Source organism: Excalfactoria chinensis, unplaced genomic scaffold (assembly GCF_039878825.1).
Source record: "Excalfactoria chinensis isolate bCotChi1 unplaced genomic scaffold, bCotChi1.hap2 Scaffold_74, whole genome shotgun sequence".
NCBI lineage: Eukaryota > Metazoa > Chordata > Aves > Galliformes > Phasianidae > Excalfactoria > Excalfactoria chinensis.
Genome location: NW_027315713.1, coordinates 198,958 through 216,765, shown reverse-complemented (window position 1 = coordinate 216,765; position 17,808 = coordinate 198,958). Strand labels below are relative to the sequence as shown.

Sequence of the window (17,808 nt, the reverse complement as noted above, 5' to 3'; positions counted from 1 at the left end):
TGATTTATCAGAGCATTGTTAGAGTTGGGGTAGCATGGTTAGGCTGTGGTTGGATTCAATGATCTTCGAGGTCTTTTCCAAACTGGGTAATTATACAATTTTGTAATTCTATGATTGTCGATATGATTGGTAATGACACCCTTTACTTTGTCTCCTCAGGGAGCCTGGCTATGAAGGAGATAAGGGAGAAAACTTCCATAGAATCCTAGAATCACAAGGTTAGAAAGGACCTACAAGATCATCCAGTCTACTTTCCCACAGTCCCAAAGCCTCCCTGTCACTTGTTCTTTCCCTGGAGCTCCAGAGCTACATACAATAGCTCCTGAGGATATTGACTATCTGTGGTATGCTCAAACCAGCATGCCTCCATTGCTATGTGTCAATGATATGTTTCAGGTTATGTCTCAGATTAAACAGTTACAAGAATGTCACTGAGAGATCTGCCCCAAGGTGAGATGGCTCTGCATGGCAAGGTGTGTGGGACAGTCTGGGCAGCTCCCTGGAGTGGTGGGCACCCCCAGGGCTTTGGAACTTCATCTGCGAGCAGCTGCAGGATCCTGAGAAACCGGCAGAATATGGGGGAAGGTCTGCTGTGGGCCTGGTAATCCCCAAAAGGCACAAATGACTGCAGTGTGCCAGGGCCTGGCCCACAACTACTGAGCTGTATTCAACACTCTTCAGCATCCTCAAGGGGAAGAGAGCTGGATCTGCTGACAGTGCTGCAGCCTCTGAACTCCTGGCACAGACCCTGCAGCAGCTCCAAGGTTTTGCTACACGTCCTGCAGTTGCTCCAAGTTCTGGAAAGTTCTCACTGTCACTCCACCCCTCATAATGAGCTCTGCAGTCACTCTTGATACAGGTCCTGTAGCTGTTCCAAGTATTGCTATAAGCAAATGAAACAAATTCCTCCCAGAGGAGGTGCGCTGTGCCAGGAGGTACAGCCATGTGGTCACTCCAGCCCCTCCAATGAGCCCAGTGACTTAGTCACGTGTCCGGTGGTGATTCTAGCCCTGGCAATGAGCTCCAACTCCTGCAACAGCCCAACAGCCACTTCAGCTCCTACAGTGAATCCTGTGGCTGTTAAAACCCCTGCAACAGGTTCTGGACTTGAAAACAGATATGCATAGGGATTTTTATCCGTGCATATATGTCTGCAACTGCATATGTTGTATATGTGTGAAAAATTACTGAATATATTATATATGTATAAATACATTTCTCATAATTATTATCCTTTTCTTTTTCTCTTTATCTCAGCCCATAAGTTTTAAACCGCAGCACTGCCCTCAGTCCCTTAGAGATCTCCTTGGGACACTTCAATCTGAAATGGTTACGCATTTACCAAAAAATCTCGAGGTCTTCTCAGGGAGCAGCTCCTGAGGTTTATTCCTTACACCAGCTTTGGAAGAAGCCTCTAGTTCTCTGGTCCTTCTCTGAAGAAGCCCTCTTCTTACCGCAGTGCCAGCAAGGAGACCAGCTCTGACACAGACATTCATATTGCCGGCTACTGACTGCAGCCCCGGAGTGCTGCTGTAGAGACAACAGGACTGTCGTGAGACACACAAGACCTTCAGACCTGCACAAATGAGAGGACTTGAGAGCACTGTGGCAGTGTAAAGAGAGCAGGAATGAAAAGAGCACATTGTGCTGCTGTCTGTGGCTGTACCTCCCCCAGACCCAGTCAAGGTAGGAAGAGAGAAGACAATAGGAATTGTCTTTTTTTAAAATCTTTTAGGTATCTTTTAATGTATTCAGGGAATCTGGTTCGATGTTTACATGAGCTCTTGGAGTGAGAAAATGGAAAGTAGGCAGGAAAGAAGAAGAGAAATAAATTGCAACATTTCATTGCAGGTTGCTGTACAAAACTTACAGAATCAAACAATCAAATATGCATAAAACATGAAGAACCATCAGTGGGAATCTTGTGAGGAAGATGTGTGCTTTATTGAAGCTGGAATAGTGCTTACTGCAACACCTTACTGAGAGCGTGCTTGATCTCCCTGTTCCTCATGCTGTAGATGAGGGGGTTCAGTGTTGGAGGTACCACTGCATACAGAAGTGCCACTGTCAGATCCAGGAGCGGGGAGGAAATGGAGGGGGGCTTCAGGTAGGCAAAAAAGGCAGTGCTGACAAATAGGGAGACCACGGCCAGGTGAGGGAGGCACGTGGAGAAGGCTTTGTGCCGTCCCTGCTGAGAAGGCATCCTCAGCACAGCAAGGAAGATCTGCACATAGGACACCACTATGAAAACAAAGCAGCCAAAGGCTAAACTGATAGTAAAAATGAGAAACACAACTTCCCTGAGATTTGATTCTGAGCAGGATAGCTTGAGGATGTGGGGGATTTCACAGAAAAACTGGTTGACAACATTGCCTTGGCAGAGAGGCAGTGACAACGTACTGGCAGTGTGCAGCACAGAACAGAGAAGACCAGCGCCCCAGGCAGCTGCTGCCATGGTGGTACAAGCTCTGCTGTCCATCAAGGTCCCGTAGTACAGGGGCTTGCAGATGGCAACGTAGCGGTCATAGGACATGATGGTGAGAAGGTAATACTCTGCTGAGATGAAGAAGACAAAGAAATAGAGCTGTGCAGCACATCCTGCGTAGGAGATGGCCCTGGTGTCCCAGAGGGCGTTGGCCATGGCTTTGGGGAGTGTGGTGGAGATGAAGCCCAGGTCGAGGAGGGCCAGGTTGAGCAGGAAGAAGTACATGGGGGTGTGCAGGCGGCGGTCGCAGGCTACGGCTGTGCTGATGAGGCCGTTGCCCAGGAGGGCAGCCAGGTAGATGCCCAGCAAGAGCCAGAAGTGCAGGAGCTGCAGCTGCCGCGTGTCTGCCAACGGCAGCAGGAGGAACTCGCTGATGGAGCTGCTGTTGGGCATCTGCTGTTCCTGGGCTTGGAGTCCTGCTCAGAGTGCAGAAGATAATGACAAGTTCAGACCATTCTCAGAGACACTCCTCCTGCTATACTATACTTTTTTCCTTTCCCTTTGGAAAATGACCGTTTAACTCCAGAACTTGTATTTATTTTTATGAGCTTCACCATCTCTTAAGGAGTAGAAGATTAGGGAGCTCTTTCCTTCTGCTAATTTCCTAATCATATCCCAGCCTCCTGGATAGTTTCCTCTATACTGCAGCCGCTCTTGGAGACCCCAGCCCCAGCATCTGCACACTTCAAATTGTCTCATAGAATTCAGCCTGTTTACATGACAAGTGAACTTATTATGGCTGCAGAAAACAAAGAGAACAGAAACTGATCGTATCCTTTCAGGAAGGAGAGTCTGAAAGCACAACCTGCATGACTGTTCACAAAACAACAGATGGACAAAAGAAATAATGAGGTGTTTCATAGCTGTGTTCAAAGATGACAGCCACTTTTAGATTTCTGCCTCCAGTCCTCTCTCCTTCTTTCAGAACTGGAAATGGAAAATCCCAGCCTTGGATCTCATCTTGCAAAGTACCCTCACAAACATCCTGCTGTGCAGTGGAGCTGTGATCCCCTGCCCCAGGCAGCAGCTGTGGCAGCACAAGCCCTGCTGGGGGGCTCCTTCCCCCCACACGTCTCCCCACAGCACCCTGGGCAGCTCCCCGGGCAGGCTGAGTGCTGAGCCTGGCAGGCGGCAGAGTCCCATAGCCGGCACACAGCCCCTGGGGCACAGCAGGGACCCTGCTCTGCAGCACAGCCCTGGGCACCCACCTGCAGCCCCGGCTGCACAGCCTGCAGCCGTGCTGGGACATGCAGCCCTCAGGGCTGTGCTTTCATACTGCAGCATGGAAACCCTCAGCTCAAGCAGAAGTCTTTTTCCACAGTAAAGAAACAAGCAGTGCCTGCAGCCAGATCTGCTATGGCATGTCTCAGTTTTAGTTAACCCTCTATGAATAGCATCTACATGGTCTGCAGTGAGACTTACCGGGTCATTGTCTGTGGGCAATGCTGTTGTCATGAGCTCACAGCCTGCTCACACCATACACATCCTGTAAGCTCTCTCCCCTTTCTCTCTTCTCCTTCTGTCACCTGCAGGCTGTGCTGTGCACAAGAGCTGCTCCTGGGCACAGCTGTCTCTCTGCAGCACTGCCCACTTGTATGAGCTCCCTGTGTCCCAGGAGCCTGGCCCAGCTCAGCACACCCGAGGATTTGAGTTCCTCTTCCTCACTGCTTCCCCTGGAGATTTCCCTGGGGCTCCAGGGCTGAAAGCTCCTGATAGACAGCAGGGTCATTTCTGCAAAACACATTTGGATGTCAGATCAGTTACTCACCAGTGTACACATTGATTCCAGAAGCATGATTTTGTGCTGCAGAATAAAACTCATAGTTAGGTTATAAAGTAGAAATATGTTTATTAGGCACCGGGTGCAATGGGAATCACTCCTGTCTTGCATACCTGTAAGCAGAAGTGTTACATATTTGAAAGGCAAGCTGATACATATCCAACATATTTCAAGGAACTCATCTACATATTCGTTGTTTCCAGTAAATCATTTACATACTGCCCCTCACTCTGGTGCACTTTATAGTGGGGGTCTCCCTCCAGTGGTCTAGGGGATGAAGACAGATATCTTCTTAGCGAAGGCTTCCTTGCTCTGACCTATTTACATTGTCGTGCTTGATAGAAGTAGTCCAATTCTGGCCTAGTTCTTCAGACACGTTCCCTTTAGTGTGCAGGATGTTCTTCCCTTGTCTTAACTGCACATCCCACTTGTTTATGGGCCCAAATACCTAACTTTTGACTTTGAGATTAACTCTTTTACAGTATCATTTTGTCCTAAAAGATTGTGTTTGCCTAGCAGAAGTGCAAATGCCTCATCTGGAGAGCTCTGCTCCTGGACCTTAATTAAAATAGACACGCAGACAAGGACAGGGACCCTCTGACTTCTCCTTTTCAGGGTCGTCATTCAGCTGAGGCAGTCAGTGCAGGTTTCTCATCTTCAGATGTAAAACCCAGGGGTTGAAATGAGATTCAGTTCCCACAGGCACATGGGAGATGGGACTCCTCTTGGCTTAGAGCAGATGTGCACAAGGAGTTGCCCCTATTTGAAGGCTAAAAACACCTGGGATTGTATCTGGCTGTAGTGATAAAGGCTTTTTAAAGTATGCTAACTGCAAAAGGGAAGACTAGGGAGAATGCAGGTCCCGTACTATGTGAGGGGGATGCTCTGGTAACCAGGGATGCTGAGAAGGTAGAGATACTGAAGGACTTCTTTGCATCTGTCTTCAGTGAGAAAGCTCACCCTCAGGAATCCCAGACCCTGGATCTCACTGAGAGGGTCTGGGGAATGGAAGACTTGCCTTTAGTCAGGGAAGAGGTGGTCTGTGAGTGCCTAGGCCACACTTATGTTCACAAAGCCACGCAACCCAAAGGGGTGCATCCACAGGGGCTGAGGGAGCTGGCAGCAGTGATTGCTTAACCACTCTCTATCATCTTTGAGAGGTCTTGGAGAATGGGGGAGGTGCCTGAAGACTGGAGGATAGCCAGTGTCACTCCGGTCTTCAAAAATGGGCAAGAAGGAAGATGCAGGTAATTACAGGCCAGTCAGCCTCACCTCAGTCTCTGGAATGGTGACGGAACAGCTTGTGCGGGATGCCATCTCCAGGCAACTGGAAGAAAAGGAGGCTATTAGGAGTAGTCAGCATGGGTTCACCAAGGGGAGGTCATGCTCAACCAACTTGGTAGACTTCTATGACATTGTCACTGGATGGGTGGGTGGCAGGAGAGCAGTGGATGTAGTCTATCGTGATTTCAGCAAGGCATTTGATACTGTCCCCCATTACATCCTTATAACAAAGCTGAGGAAGTGTGGGATAGATGAGTGGACAGTGAGGTGGGTTGAGAACTGTCTGACTGGCAGAGCACAGAGGGTCATCATTGGTGGTACAGAGTCCGGTCTGAGATCTGTAAGTAGTGGTGTTCCCCAGGGGTCTGCACTGGGTCTGGTCTTGTTCAACATCTTCATCAGTGACTTTGATGAGGGGATAGTTGCCAACCTCAGCAAGTTTGCTGATGATACAACTTCTTTACAGTGAGGGTGACGGAGCACTGGAACAGGCTGCCCAGGGAGGTGGTGGAGTCTCCTTCTCTGGAGATATTCAAGACCCGCCTGGACGCCTACCTGTACAACGTGGTGCAGGGAGCCTGCTTTGGCAGGGGGCTTGGGCTCGATGATCTCTAGAGGTCCCTTCCAACCCCTACAATTCTGTGATTCTGTGATTCTCTTGTTGGTCTCAGTGCCTCCATCTGTCAGACATGAAAGAGATGGTAAAATGCTGAGGGAAGCGATGGCATAGCAAAACAGCCATCTGTGTGTTTGAGGAAATGACACTGTCAGTGAGAGCTGCCATGGGGAGCTTGGACGCCTTCCTCTGGCTTGGGAAGGATGTGGTTGGTAACAGCCAAAGGGTTTGGCTGTGATAAAGAAGCTCTCCATGTCGGGCACTGCAGCCTTTGAAACTGCCTTCCCACGACAGAGCATGAATCGTACCATAGGCAGCGTGTCATGGGAAGTAGTGTCAGTGACCTGCATGAAAGGAACGTGCTGTTCCGCATGGGGCCATTCTGGAAGTTTACTGGTCAGACTTTCTTCATGAGATCTCCCTAGATTGTTTCTGTCCTACTTCTACACTTGCTTTGTCTCTTTCCAGTTCTCCGCATTGATGAACAGCCTTGTGGAGATGATGCAGAAGCTGCAGCTGAAGGACTGAGAGGAGGAGCGTCAGAAGGCAGCGGCTGCAGTGCACAGCATTTCAGTTGCTGCCCAACTCAGCACTCCAAGTTTGATTGCAGTCAATCAATAAGCCATCACAATTACAGATTCACAGAGAGCGCATGGTTTGCCCAGTGGCATTCCATGAGCTGCTGCACCACTTTGGGTCGAGTAGCATCTACGCATCTTTGGCCCAGCACAGCCCATCCCAGCACTGTTCTTCCAGGCAGTGCTCCAAGTGATCCTGCTGTTGCCAACACCCATAGGAGTTTCCCATGGAGCTCCATGGCATACACAGTAATATAATACGATTGAGGCGACTAAATCGAACAAAACAGAGAGAGAGTCCCCAAAAGCCGAGAGGCCTACTGTGAACTCTTCCCACTCCCTGAAAGTCAGAGAGAGAGAGAGAGCTCCAGCCTGGGAGTGAGATTATAGATGTCCTCCTCCCGTGACTTATCTCTGGATGCGGCGTCCTTTGGGATATGTAGTTCTTCTCCGAGAGCTGAGTACTCGGGACGCTGCCATTCTACGGAACTGGAGCATGAATGATCCACTCTGCACATGATGTTATGATGTGGAATACTGACAGCAACACCACAAACCTATGACATTCCACCCCTTATTCTACATTATTACATCATGGTTAATATATATACATATATACACGTATATAAAACTATGATAGGAAAATAACACAATGAAATGTAACAGAACTAAATGTATAATTATAATAACTAAAATACACTAAATGTGCAAATATATCCATAGATGCATAGAATTACTGACTGCACTCCCCCAGCATCAAATTCCCTTGTGGTACACCTTGAACATCCCCATCCTTCTGCATCACCCACCAAGTACACCCAGGTCCCTGGGCAAAAACAGTTCCACAGACAGTTTTGCCCTTTGCAGAGGCTGGAAGGACCCAAACAGCTTTTCCCAACATGTTCTTTACATGTACAACAGGTACCTTATCTCCTTCTATAGTGTGTAGGGGGCTAGGTAGGGCCATCACGATTGACAGATCCTCTAGTATTGACCAACCAGGTGGCTTCTGCCAGATGCTTTTCCCAGTGCTTAGATGTTCCTCCACCCATTGCTTTCAACATAGTTTTCAAGAGCGATTTTGTGGTTCTTCAGGTTCATGAAGGGCAGGTCCTGTTTGACCAACCAATCTGATCTCCTTTTATGATCTAGTGACCCATCTGCTGGTTGAGGGAAAGGCTGTTGATGTGCTCTACCTAGATTTCAGCAAAGCCTTTGACACTGTCTCCCATGCTATTCTCCTGCAGAAGCTGGCAGCCCGTGGCTTGGATGGGTACACTCTAGGCTGGGTAAGGAGCTGGCTGGAGGGCCGGGCCCAGAGAGTGGTGGTGAATGGAGTTAAATCCAGCTGGAGACTGGTCACGAGTGGTGTTCGCCAGGGGTCAGTGCTGGGGCCTGTCTTCTTCAACATCTTTATTGATGACCAGGATGAGGGCATTGAGTGCTCCCTCAGTAAGTTCGCAGATGACACCAAATTGGCTGGGAGTGTGGACCTACCTGAGGGTAGCGAGGCCCTACTGAGGGATCTGGACAGGCTGGAGAGCTGGGCCGAAGCCAAATGGGATGAGGTTAACAAGACCAAATGTCGGGTCCTGCACTTTGTCCACAACAACCCCAGGCAGCGCTATAGGCTTGGGACAGAGTGGCTGGAGGACTGTGTGGAGGAAACGGACCTGGGAGTACTGATTGATGCACGGCTGAACATGAGCCGACAGTTTGCCCGGCTGGCCAAGAAGGCCAATGGCATCCTGGCTTGCATCAGAAACAGTGTTACTAGCAGGAACAGGGAGGTAATTGTCCCCCTGTACTCAGCATTGGTGCGGCCGCACCTTGAGTACTGTGTCCAGTTTTGGGCACCTCACTGCAAGAGAGACATTGAGGCCCTGGAATGTGTTCAGAGGAGGGCTACGAAGCTGGTGAGGGGTCTGGAGCACAGGCCTTATGAGGAGCGGCTGAGGGAACTGGGATTGTTCAGCCTGGAGAAGAGGAGGCTCAGGGGAGACCTTATAGCTCTCTATAACTTCCTGAAGGGAGGTTGTGGTGAGCTGGGGGTCGGCCTTTTCTCTCATGTAGACAGTTATAGAACTAGAGGGAATGGTTTCAAACTGCGACAGGGGAGGTTCAGGCTGGACATTAGGAAGTATTACTTCTCAGAAAGGGTGTTCAGGCATTGGAATGCACTGCCCAGGGAGGTGGTAGAGTCACCGACCATGGAGGTGTTCAAGAAACGTTTGGATGTTGCGTTGAGGAATATGGTTTAGCTGGGAAATATTGGTAATGGTTGGACTGGATGATCTTCTAGGTCTTTTCCAACCTGAAAAATTCTGTGATTCTGTGATAATACAAATTAAGGCTAACAAATCAAGTAAGATAGGAGAGAGAGTGAGTCCCGAAAACTGAGAGGCCTACTGTAACTCTAGGCGAAATGGCTGGAATTCTCCCACATGCTCCCCCCCTGGCTGGCAGGATTCAAGAGAGCGAGTCCAGCCCCAAAGAGCGATTATATAGTGTCCTTGCCTCGTGACTCATCCTTGACCGTGGTGTTCTCTGGGATATGTAGTCTTCTTCTGTGAGTAGCACACTCAGTAAAATCATCCATACTTTACATGATGTTATGATCTGGAATACTGGTAGCAAAATTACAAAAGTACAAAACCATGACAATGATTTACATGCAGGACTAGAAGATGTTCTGAGCAAGTTTGCTGATGAGACCAGATGAGGAGTTGCTGTTGCTTCCACTTAGGGTGGAGAGGACTTGCAGAGAGATGTGGACAAGTCAGAGAAGTGGGTACCAGTTGGTACTAAGCACTAAGTTCATAAAGTATAACAAGAACAAGTGCCTGATTATGCAACTGGGTAGGGGCAACCCTGGACACACACTCTGACTGCATACAGGGTACTGGATGGTGGTGTGACTGACATGTAACTATCCGGATCTTCCTCCTTGCCCTTTTTGAACACCAGAGCGTCATTGGTACTACAAAGGTAGTTACAACAGCACCTGAGGATTTTGACTATCCGTGGGATGCTCAAACCAGCATGCTCCCATTGCTATGTGTCATTAATGTGTTCCAGGTTATGTCTCATATTAAATTTGAGAATTTCACTGAGAGATCTGCCCCAAGGTGAGAAGGCTCTGCATGGCAGGGGGTGTAGGATGGTCTGGGCAGCTTCCTGGAGCGGTGGGCACCCCCAGGGCTTTGGAACTTCATCTCTGAGCAACTGCAGGATCCTGAGAAACCGGCAGAATATGGGGGAAGGTCTGCTGTGGCCCTGGTAATCCTAAACAGGCACAAATGATGGCAGCGTGCCAGGGCCTGGCCCACACCTACTGAGCTGTATTCAACACTCTTCAGCATCCTCAAGGGGAAGAGAGCTGGATCTGCTGACAGTGCTGCAGCCTCTGAACTCCTGGCACAGACCCTGCAGCAGCTCCAAGGTTTTGCTACACGTCCTGCAGTTGCTCCAAGTTCTGGAAAGTTCTCACTGTCACTCCACCCCTCATAATGAGCTCTGCAGTCACTCTTGATACAGGTCCTGTAGCTGTTCCAAGTATTGCTATAAGCAAATGAAACAAATTCCTCCCAGAGGAGGTGCGCTGTGCCAGGAGGTACAGCCATGTGGTCACTCCAGCCCCTCCAATGAGCCCAGTGACTGCCTCAACTTAGTCACGTGTCCGGTGGTGATTCTAGCCCTGGCAATGAGCTCCAACTCCTGCAACAGCCCAACAGCCACTTCAGCTCCTACAGTGAATCCTGTGGCTGTTAAAACCCCTGCAACAGGTTCTGGACTTGAAAACAGATATGCATAGGGATTTTTATCCGTGCATATATGTCTGCAACTGCATATGTTGTATATGTGTGAAAAATTACTAAATATATTATATATGTATAATTACATTTCTCATAATTATTATCCTTTTCTTTTTCTCTTTATCTCAACCCATAAGTTTTAAACCGCAGCACTGCCCTCAGTCCCTTAGAGATCTCCTTGGGACACTTCAATCTGAAATGGTTACGCATTTACCAAAAAATCTCGAGGTCTTCTCAGGGAGCAGCTCCTGAGGTTTATTCCTTACACCAGCTTTGGAAGAAGCCTCTAGTTCTCTGGTCCTGCTCTGAAGAAGCCCTCTTGTTACCGCAGTGCCAGCAAGGAGACCAGCTCTGACACAGACATTCATATTGCCGGCTACTGACTGCAGCCCCGGAGTGCTGCTGTAGAGACAACAGGACTGTCATGAGACACACAAGACCTTCAGACCTGCACAAATGAGAGGACTTGAGAGCACTGTGGCAGTGTAAAGAGAGCAGGAATGAAAAGAGCACGTTGTGCTGCTGTCTGTGGCTGTACCTCCCCCAGACCCAGTCAAGGTAGGAAGAGAGAAGACAAAAGGTATTGTCTTTTTTTGACCTTTTAGATATCTTTTAATGTATTCGGGGAATCTGGTTCGATGTTTACATGAGCTCTTGGAGTGAGAAAATGGAAAGTAGGCAGGAAAGAAGAAGAGAAATAAATAGCAAAATTTCATTGCAGGTTGCTGTACAAAACTTACAGAATCAAACAATCAAAGATGCATAAAACATGAAGAACCATCAGTGGGAATCCTCTGAGGAAGATGTGTGCTTTATTGAAGCTGGAATAGTGCTTACTGCAACAGCTTGCTGAGAGCATGCTTGATCTCCCTGTTCCTCATGCTGTAGATAATAGGGTTCAGTGTTGGAGGCACCACTGTGTACACAAGTGCCACTGTCAGATCCAGGAGCGGGGAGAAAATGGAGGGGGGCTTCAGGTAGGCAAAAAAGGCAGTGCTGACAAATAGAGAGACCACGGCCAGGTGAGGGAGGCACGTGGAGAAGGCTTTGTGCCGTCCCTGATCAGAGGGCATCCTCAGCACGGCAAGGAAGATCAGCACATAGGACACAACTATGAAAACAAAGCAGCCAAAGGCTAAACTGACACTAAAAATGATAAGCACAACTTCCCTGAGATTTGATTCTGAGCAGGAGAGCTTGAGGATCTGGGGGATTTCACAGAAAAACTGGTTGACAACATTGCCTTGGCAGAGAGGCAGTGAAAACGTACTGGCAGTGTGCAGCAGGGAATTGAGAACCCCAGCACCCCAGGCAGCTGCTGCCATGGTGGCACAAGCTCTGCTGTCCATCAAGGTCCTGTAGTGCAGGGGCTGGCAGATGGCAACGTAGCGGTCATAGGACATGATGGTGAGAAGGTAATACTCTGCGGCGAGGAAGAAGACAAAGAAAAAGATCTGTGCAGCACATCCTGCGTAGGAGATGGCCCTGGTGTCCCAGAGGGCGTTGGCCATGGCTTTGGGGAGAGTGGTGGAGATGCAGCCCAGGTCGAGGAGGGCCAGGTTGAGCAGGAAGAAGTACATGGGGGTGTGCAGGCGCTGGTCGCAGGCTACGGCTGTGCTGATGAGGCCGTTGCCCAGGAGGGCAGCCAGGTAGATGACCAGCAAGAGCCAGAAGTGCAGGAGCTGCAGCTGCCGCGTGTCTGCCAACGGCAGCAGGAGGAACTCGCTGATGGAGCTGCTGTTGGGCATCTGTTCCTGGGCTTGGAGTCCTGCTCAGAGTGCAGAAGATAGTGACAAGTCCAGGTCATTCTCAGAGGTAATCCGTCTGATATACTGTAAAAGTTCTCCTTTTCCTTTGAAAATGTTCATTTAAGTCCAGAACTTGAATTTATTTTTCATGAGATTCACCATCCCTTAAGGAGTAGAAGATTAAGGAGCTCTTACTTTCTTCTCATTTCCTAATCATATCCCAGCCTCCTGGATAGTTTCCTCTTTTCTGCAGCTGCTCTTTGAGACCCCAGCCCCAGCATCTGTGCACTTCAAATCGTCTCACAGAAATCAGCCTGTTTACAGGACAAGTGAACTAATTATGTCTGCAGAAAACAACTATCACTGAAACTGACTGTATTCTTGGCTGAAAGCACAACTTGTGTGGCTGTCCACAAAATAACCAGTGTATGGGGAGCTCCCGAAACTGGAGAGTCACAGAGATGTGTTCAAAGTTGACAGCCTCTATTAGATTTCTGCCCCTTATTTTTTCCCCTACACTCAGAACAGGAAATGGAAAATCCCTGCCTTGCAAAGCACCCGCACAAACATTTTGTTGAGCAGTGGAGCTGTGATCCCCCTGCCCCAGGCAGCAACTACGGAAGCAGAAGCCTTCCTGGGGGGCTCCTTCTTATCACACATCTCCCTGCAGAGTCCTGGGCAGCTCCCCGGGCCTCACTCACCCACCTGCAGCCCCATCTGCACAGACTGCAGGCATGCTGGGACACACAGCCCTCAGGGCTGTGCTCTGACGCTGCAGCACGGAAGCCCTCAGCTGGAGCAGAAGGCTTTTTCCACAGTAAAGAAACATTCAGTGCCTGCAGCCAGATCTGCTATTGGATATCCCATTTATAGTTAACCCTCTATGAACAGCAGCTGCATGGCCTGAAGTGAGACTTACCTTGTCATGGTCTGTCAGCAATGCTCCTGCAGCGAGCTCAGAAGGCTGCTCACACCTCACACATCCTGGAAGCTCTCTCCCTTTCTCTCCTCTCCTTCTGTCACCTGCAGGCTGTGCTGTGCACAAGAGCTGCTCCTGGGAACAGCTGTCTCTGCAGCACCACACACTTTTATGAGCTCCCTGTGTCCCAGGAGCCCAGCCCAGCTCAGTTGCAGAGGATATCATTTTTATCCTTCCCACTTGTCTCCCCTGAGATGTCCCTGGGTCCTCATGGCAAACAGCTCCTGATAGACAACAGCATCATGACTGTACTTTGAAATCTGATGAATTAAACACCAGATTTCTAGTGGTCAGTGACTAATTCCAGATATGTGGTGAGTCCTCCCAGAGAGTGTTTGCTGAAACAAAAAGGGCACACATACAAGGACAGGATATCATAGAATCATAGAATCACCAAGGTTGGAAAAGACCTAAAAGATCATCCAGTCCAACTGTTCTCCTATCACCAATAGCTCCCACTAATCCATGTCCTTCAACACAACATCCATTCATTCCTTGAACACCTTCAAGGTCGGTGACTATACCACACCCCTGGGCAGTCCATTCCAGCTCCCAAAGTGCAGGATGTGACATTTGGTCTTGGTGAACCTCATCCCATTGGCTTCAGCCCAGCTCTCCATCCTGTTTAGATCTCTCTGTAGGGCCTCGCTGCCCCCAGGCAGATCCACACTCCCAGCCAATTTGGTGTCATTTACAAACTTACTGAGGGTGCACTCAATGCCCTCATCCAGGTCATCAATAAAGATGTTGAAGAGGACAGGCCCCAGCAATGACCCCTGGGGAACACCAGCTATGTGCACAGGTAGGCGGCCAGGCGGGACATGAATATCTGCATAGAAGGAGACTCCACAACCCAATTGGTCAGCCTGTTCCAGTGCTCCGTCACCCTTAACATAATGAAGTTCTTGCACACAATTTTGCAGAATTTCCTATGCTCCAGTTCCTGGCCATTTCCCTTTTCCTGTCTCCACACATTACTGATTAGAGTCTGGACTCATGACTTTGTTCCCCACACCACAGATATTTATAGACCTGGATCAGGTTCCCTCTCAGCCTTCTTTTTTCAAGGCTAAACAGACCCAGCTCACTTAGCCTTTCTCCATAGGGGAGATGCTCCACGCCCTTCACCAACATTTGTGGCCCTCTGCAGGGGTGCTTCCAAGAGGTCCGTGTCTTTTTTGTAGTGGGAAGCCCAGAACTGGACACAGTACTCCAGATTAGGTCTTACCAGGGCAGAGTAGAGGATCACCTCCCTTGACCTGCTGGACACACTCTTTTTCATGCACACCAGAATGCCATTGGCCTTTTTGGCCATGAGGGCACACTGCTGGCTCTTGGCCAACCAGGACACCCAGGTCCCTCTCAGCAGAGCTCCTCTCCAGCAGCTCATCCCCCAGCCTGTCCTGGTGCATGCAATTATTCCTCCCTAGGTGCAAGACTCTACACTTGCTTTTGTTAAACCTCATCTGGTTTCTTACTGCCCAGCACTCCAGCCCATCCAGGTCTCGCTGAATGGCAGCAGAGCATTCAGGCGTGTCAGCCAATCCTCCCAGCTTACTATCATCAGGAAACTTGATGTTGGTGGCTTCTATTCCCTTGTCAAGTTTGCTGATAAAGATGTTGAACAAGACTGGACCCAGCCCTGACCCCTGGGGATACCGCTAGTTACAAGTCACCAACCAGACTCTGCACCGCCAACGATGACACTGTGTGCTCTGCTAGTCAGCCAGTTCTCAACCCACCTCACTGTCCACTCATCTATCCCACACTTCCTCAGCTTTGTTCTACGGATGTCATGGGGAACAGTACCAAATGCCATCAAGGTAGATGACATCCATCGCTCTCACCCCATTCACCAAGTCAGTGAAAATGTCATAGAAGGCTACCAGGTTGGTCGAGCATGACCTCCCCTTGGTGGACACATGCTGACTACTCCTGATAACCTTCTTTTCATCCAGTTGCCTGGAGATGGCATCCAGCACAAGCTGTTCCATCACCTTTCAAAAGACAGAGGTGAGGCGGCCTAGCGTGTAATAACCCAGATCTTCCGTCTTGCCGTTATTGAAGACCAGAGTGACATTGGCTGTCCTCCAGTCTTCAGGCACCTCCCCCATTCTCCAAGACCTCTGAAAGATTACAGAGAGAGGTTCAGCAATCACTGCTGCCAGCTCTCTCAGAACTCACGGATGCACCCCATCAGGTCCCATGGATTTATGGACCTTAGTGCTGTTTAGGCGCTCATGGAACAGCTTTTCCCTGACTAAAGGTAAGTCTTCATTCCTCAGACCCTCTCACTAAGCTCCTGGCTCTGGGATTCCTGAGGGAGAGCTTTTTCACTGAAGACAGAAGCAAAGAATGCCTTCAGTATCTCCAGTGTCTCAGCATCCCCCGTTACCAGAATACCCCCCTCACTTAGTAGGGTACCCACTGTCCCCACTGTCTCTCTAGTCTTCCTTTTATTCATAACATACTTTATATATATATATATATATATATATATATATATACAGATATAGATATAATTTTTTTAATTATTATTTATTTATTTATTTTAATGAGTTTCAATCAATTTATGTAATGCTATGTTCTGCTTGCAAGGAACTGTGTGCGAGAGGTGGGCCAGTCAGGGCTGGTTCTGCGTTGAGGTGTTTATAACTGAACAATATAGACTGTTAATGGAAAGATAAATGGTAGTAAGGGTGTATATGGGATCTAAAAAACAGTATTGTTTGACAAACTGTTTTGATGGTATAAGAAAGTGTAATTGTTGATGGCATATGGGAGTGTACCAGAGGGTATGTGGAAGTGTAAATGAGGATACAAATAGTCGAATAGTTTACAGAGGGAAAAGGGTTTAAGAGGAAGTGAGTTTATCTGCACAGACATGAGAGCAACCCCATGCACCGCTCCTCCGTGAGTAGAGCAGAGCAGAGACACTGTCCCCATGTATCATGTAGTGGTATTCTACTTAGAAAATGGGTGAGGTCACAACAGAAGAGGCAGATCTTCCTCTCTGCTCCATCTGTGGCATACTCTGGAGTTCAAGGCATTGCAAAGCTATGGCACATCTACGTTTGTTCGCTGATGACACCTTAGTTTGCTCTGGGCTCTCATTTCAATGGCATCTACATAAGTCTGGGGTCATGCCAGATGACAGTAAGCTGGCAAATGTTGTCTCATTGTAAGGAAGAGCGAGAAAGATGGCATGGGCAATTATGGACCTGTCAGTCTCACTCCAGTGCCTGGTAAAACTATGGAGACAATGATGGTGGGAGTGACTGAAAAAGAGCTGAAGGACAATTCTGTAACTGGTCCCAGCCAACACAAGTTCCTGAGGGGAAGGTCCTGTTTAACTTAAGGTCCATTTCTGTCAAGGTTATCCATTTAGTTGACCAAGGGAAGCAAGGTGATGTTATCCTTGAGGATTTCAGTAGAGCTTTTGATACTATTTCTCACAGTACCCTTCTGGACAGAATGCTCAGCATACAGCTAGACAGAGACATAACGTGGTGGGTGAACAGCTGGCCAACAGGTCAGGTCCAAAGGATTATAGTCAATGGGTTCCATCAGTCTGGTACATGGTCATTGTCAAGGTCCCCTACAGCTCCATTTTAGGGCCACTTCCATGTTTTTGCAGATGACTGGCATGTGGGACTAGAAGATGTTCTGATCCTGTTTGCTGATGATACCAGATGAGGAGTAGCTGTTGCCTCCACTGAGGGAGGAGAGGACTTGCAGAGAGATGTGGACAAGTCAGAGAAGTGGGTACCAGTTGGTACTAAGCACCAAATGCATAAAGTATAGCAAGAACAAGTGCCTGATTGTGCACCTGGGTAGGGGCATCCCTGGACATACACACTGACTAGATATGGGACACTGGAGGGTGGACTGACTGAAAAGGACTGGTGGTCCTGGTCAGCATCATATTGAATGTGAGTCAGCAGTGTGCCCAGGCAGCCAGGAAGGCCAACAGTCCCCTGGAGTGCATCAAGGAAGGTAAAAGCATGCTGGGTAAAAAAGATTGCCTGGGTAGGGGAAACCCTGAACATACACACTGACTGGATATGGGACACTGGAGAGCGGACTGACTGAAAACTATTGGGGGACCTGGTCAACATCAAATTGAATGTGAGTCAGCAGTGTTCCCAGACCACAAGGAAGGCCAACAGTCCCATGCAGCACAGGAAACAAGTTATTGCTAGGTGGGTAACAGAAAGGATAGTTCCTGTCTGCTCTGCATTGCTACAGCCTCACCTGGAGCACTGGGTGCAATTCTGGGCACCGCAGTATGCAAAGAACATCAAACTATGGGAGGGTGTGCAAAACAGGACACTGGAACTGAGAGATCTGAAGTTCAGAGTTTCATTGGGATTGACTACATGATCAGATTGGGCCTTTCTTACATCCCACATCCTGTGATGAGACACAGGGCACACATGGGACATGAACCTCACAGTGTCCTTGCACCCCATGCAGAGCCTGGCATCTTCTGTCCTTCTGTCTTTCATTTGACATCATACAGT

The 17,808-nt window shown here is 48.8% G+C and overlaps 1 protein-coding gene across 1 annotated transcript; it reads right to left on the bottom strand.

Annotated features, from left to right (window-relative positions):
- Positions 1–11,391: 11,391 nt before the first annotated feature.
- On the bottom strand, positions 11,392–12,306 carry LOC140265232 (olfactory receptor 14J1-like). Its single transcript, XM_072361142.1, has one exon. It carries the CDS (start codon positions 12,304–12,306, stop codon positions 11,392–11,394), a length of 915 nt encoding a protein of 304 aa, XP_072217243.1.
- Between the last annotated feature and the right edge of the window lie 5,502 nt (positions 12,307–17,808).

What these genes read in the sequence shown, in the direction of transcription:
- LOC140265232 (XM_072361142.1), bottom strand. Translation starts at nt 12,306, where the DNA reads ATGCCCAACAGCAGCTCCATCAGCGAGTTCCTCCTGCTGCCGTTGGCA.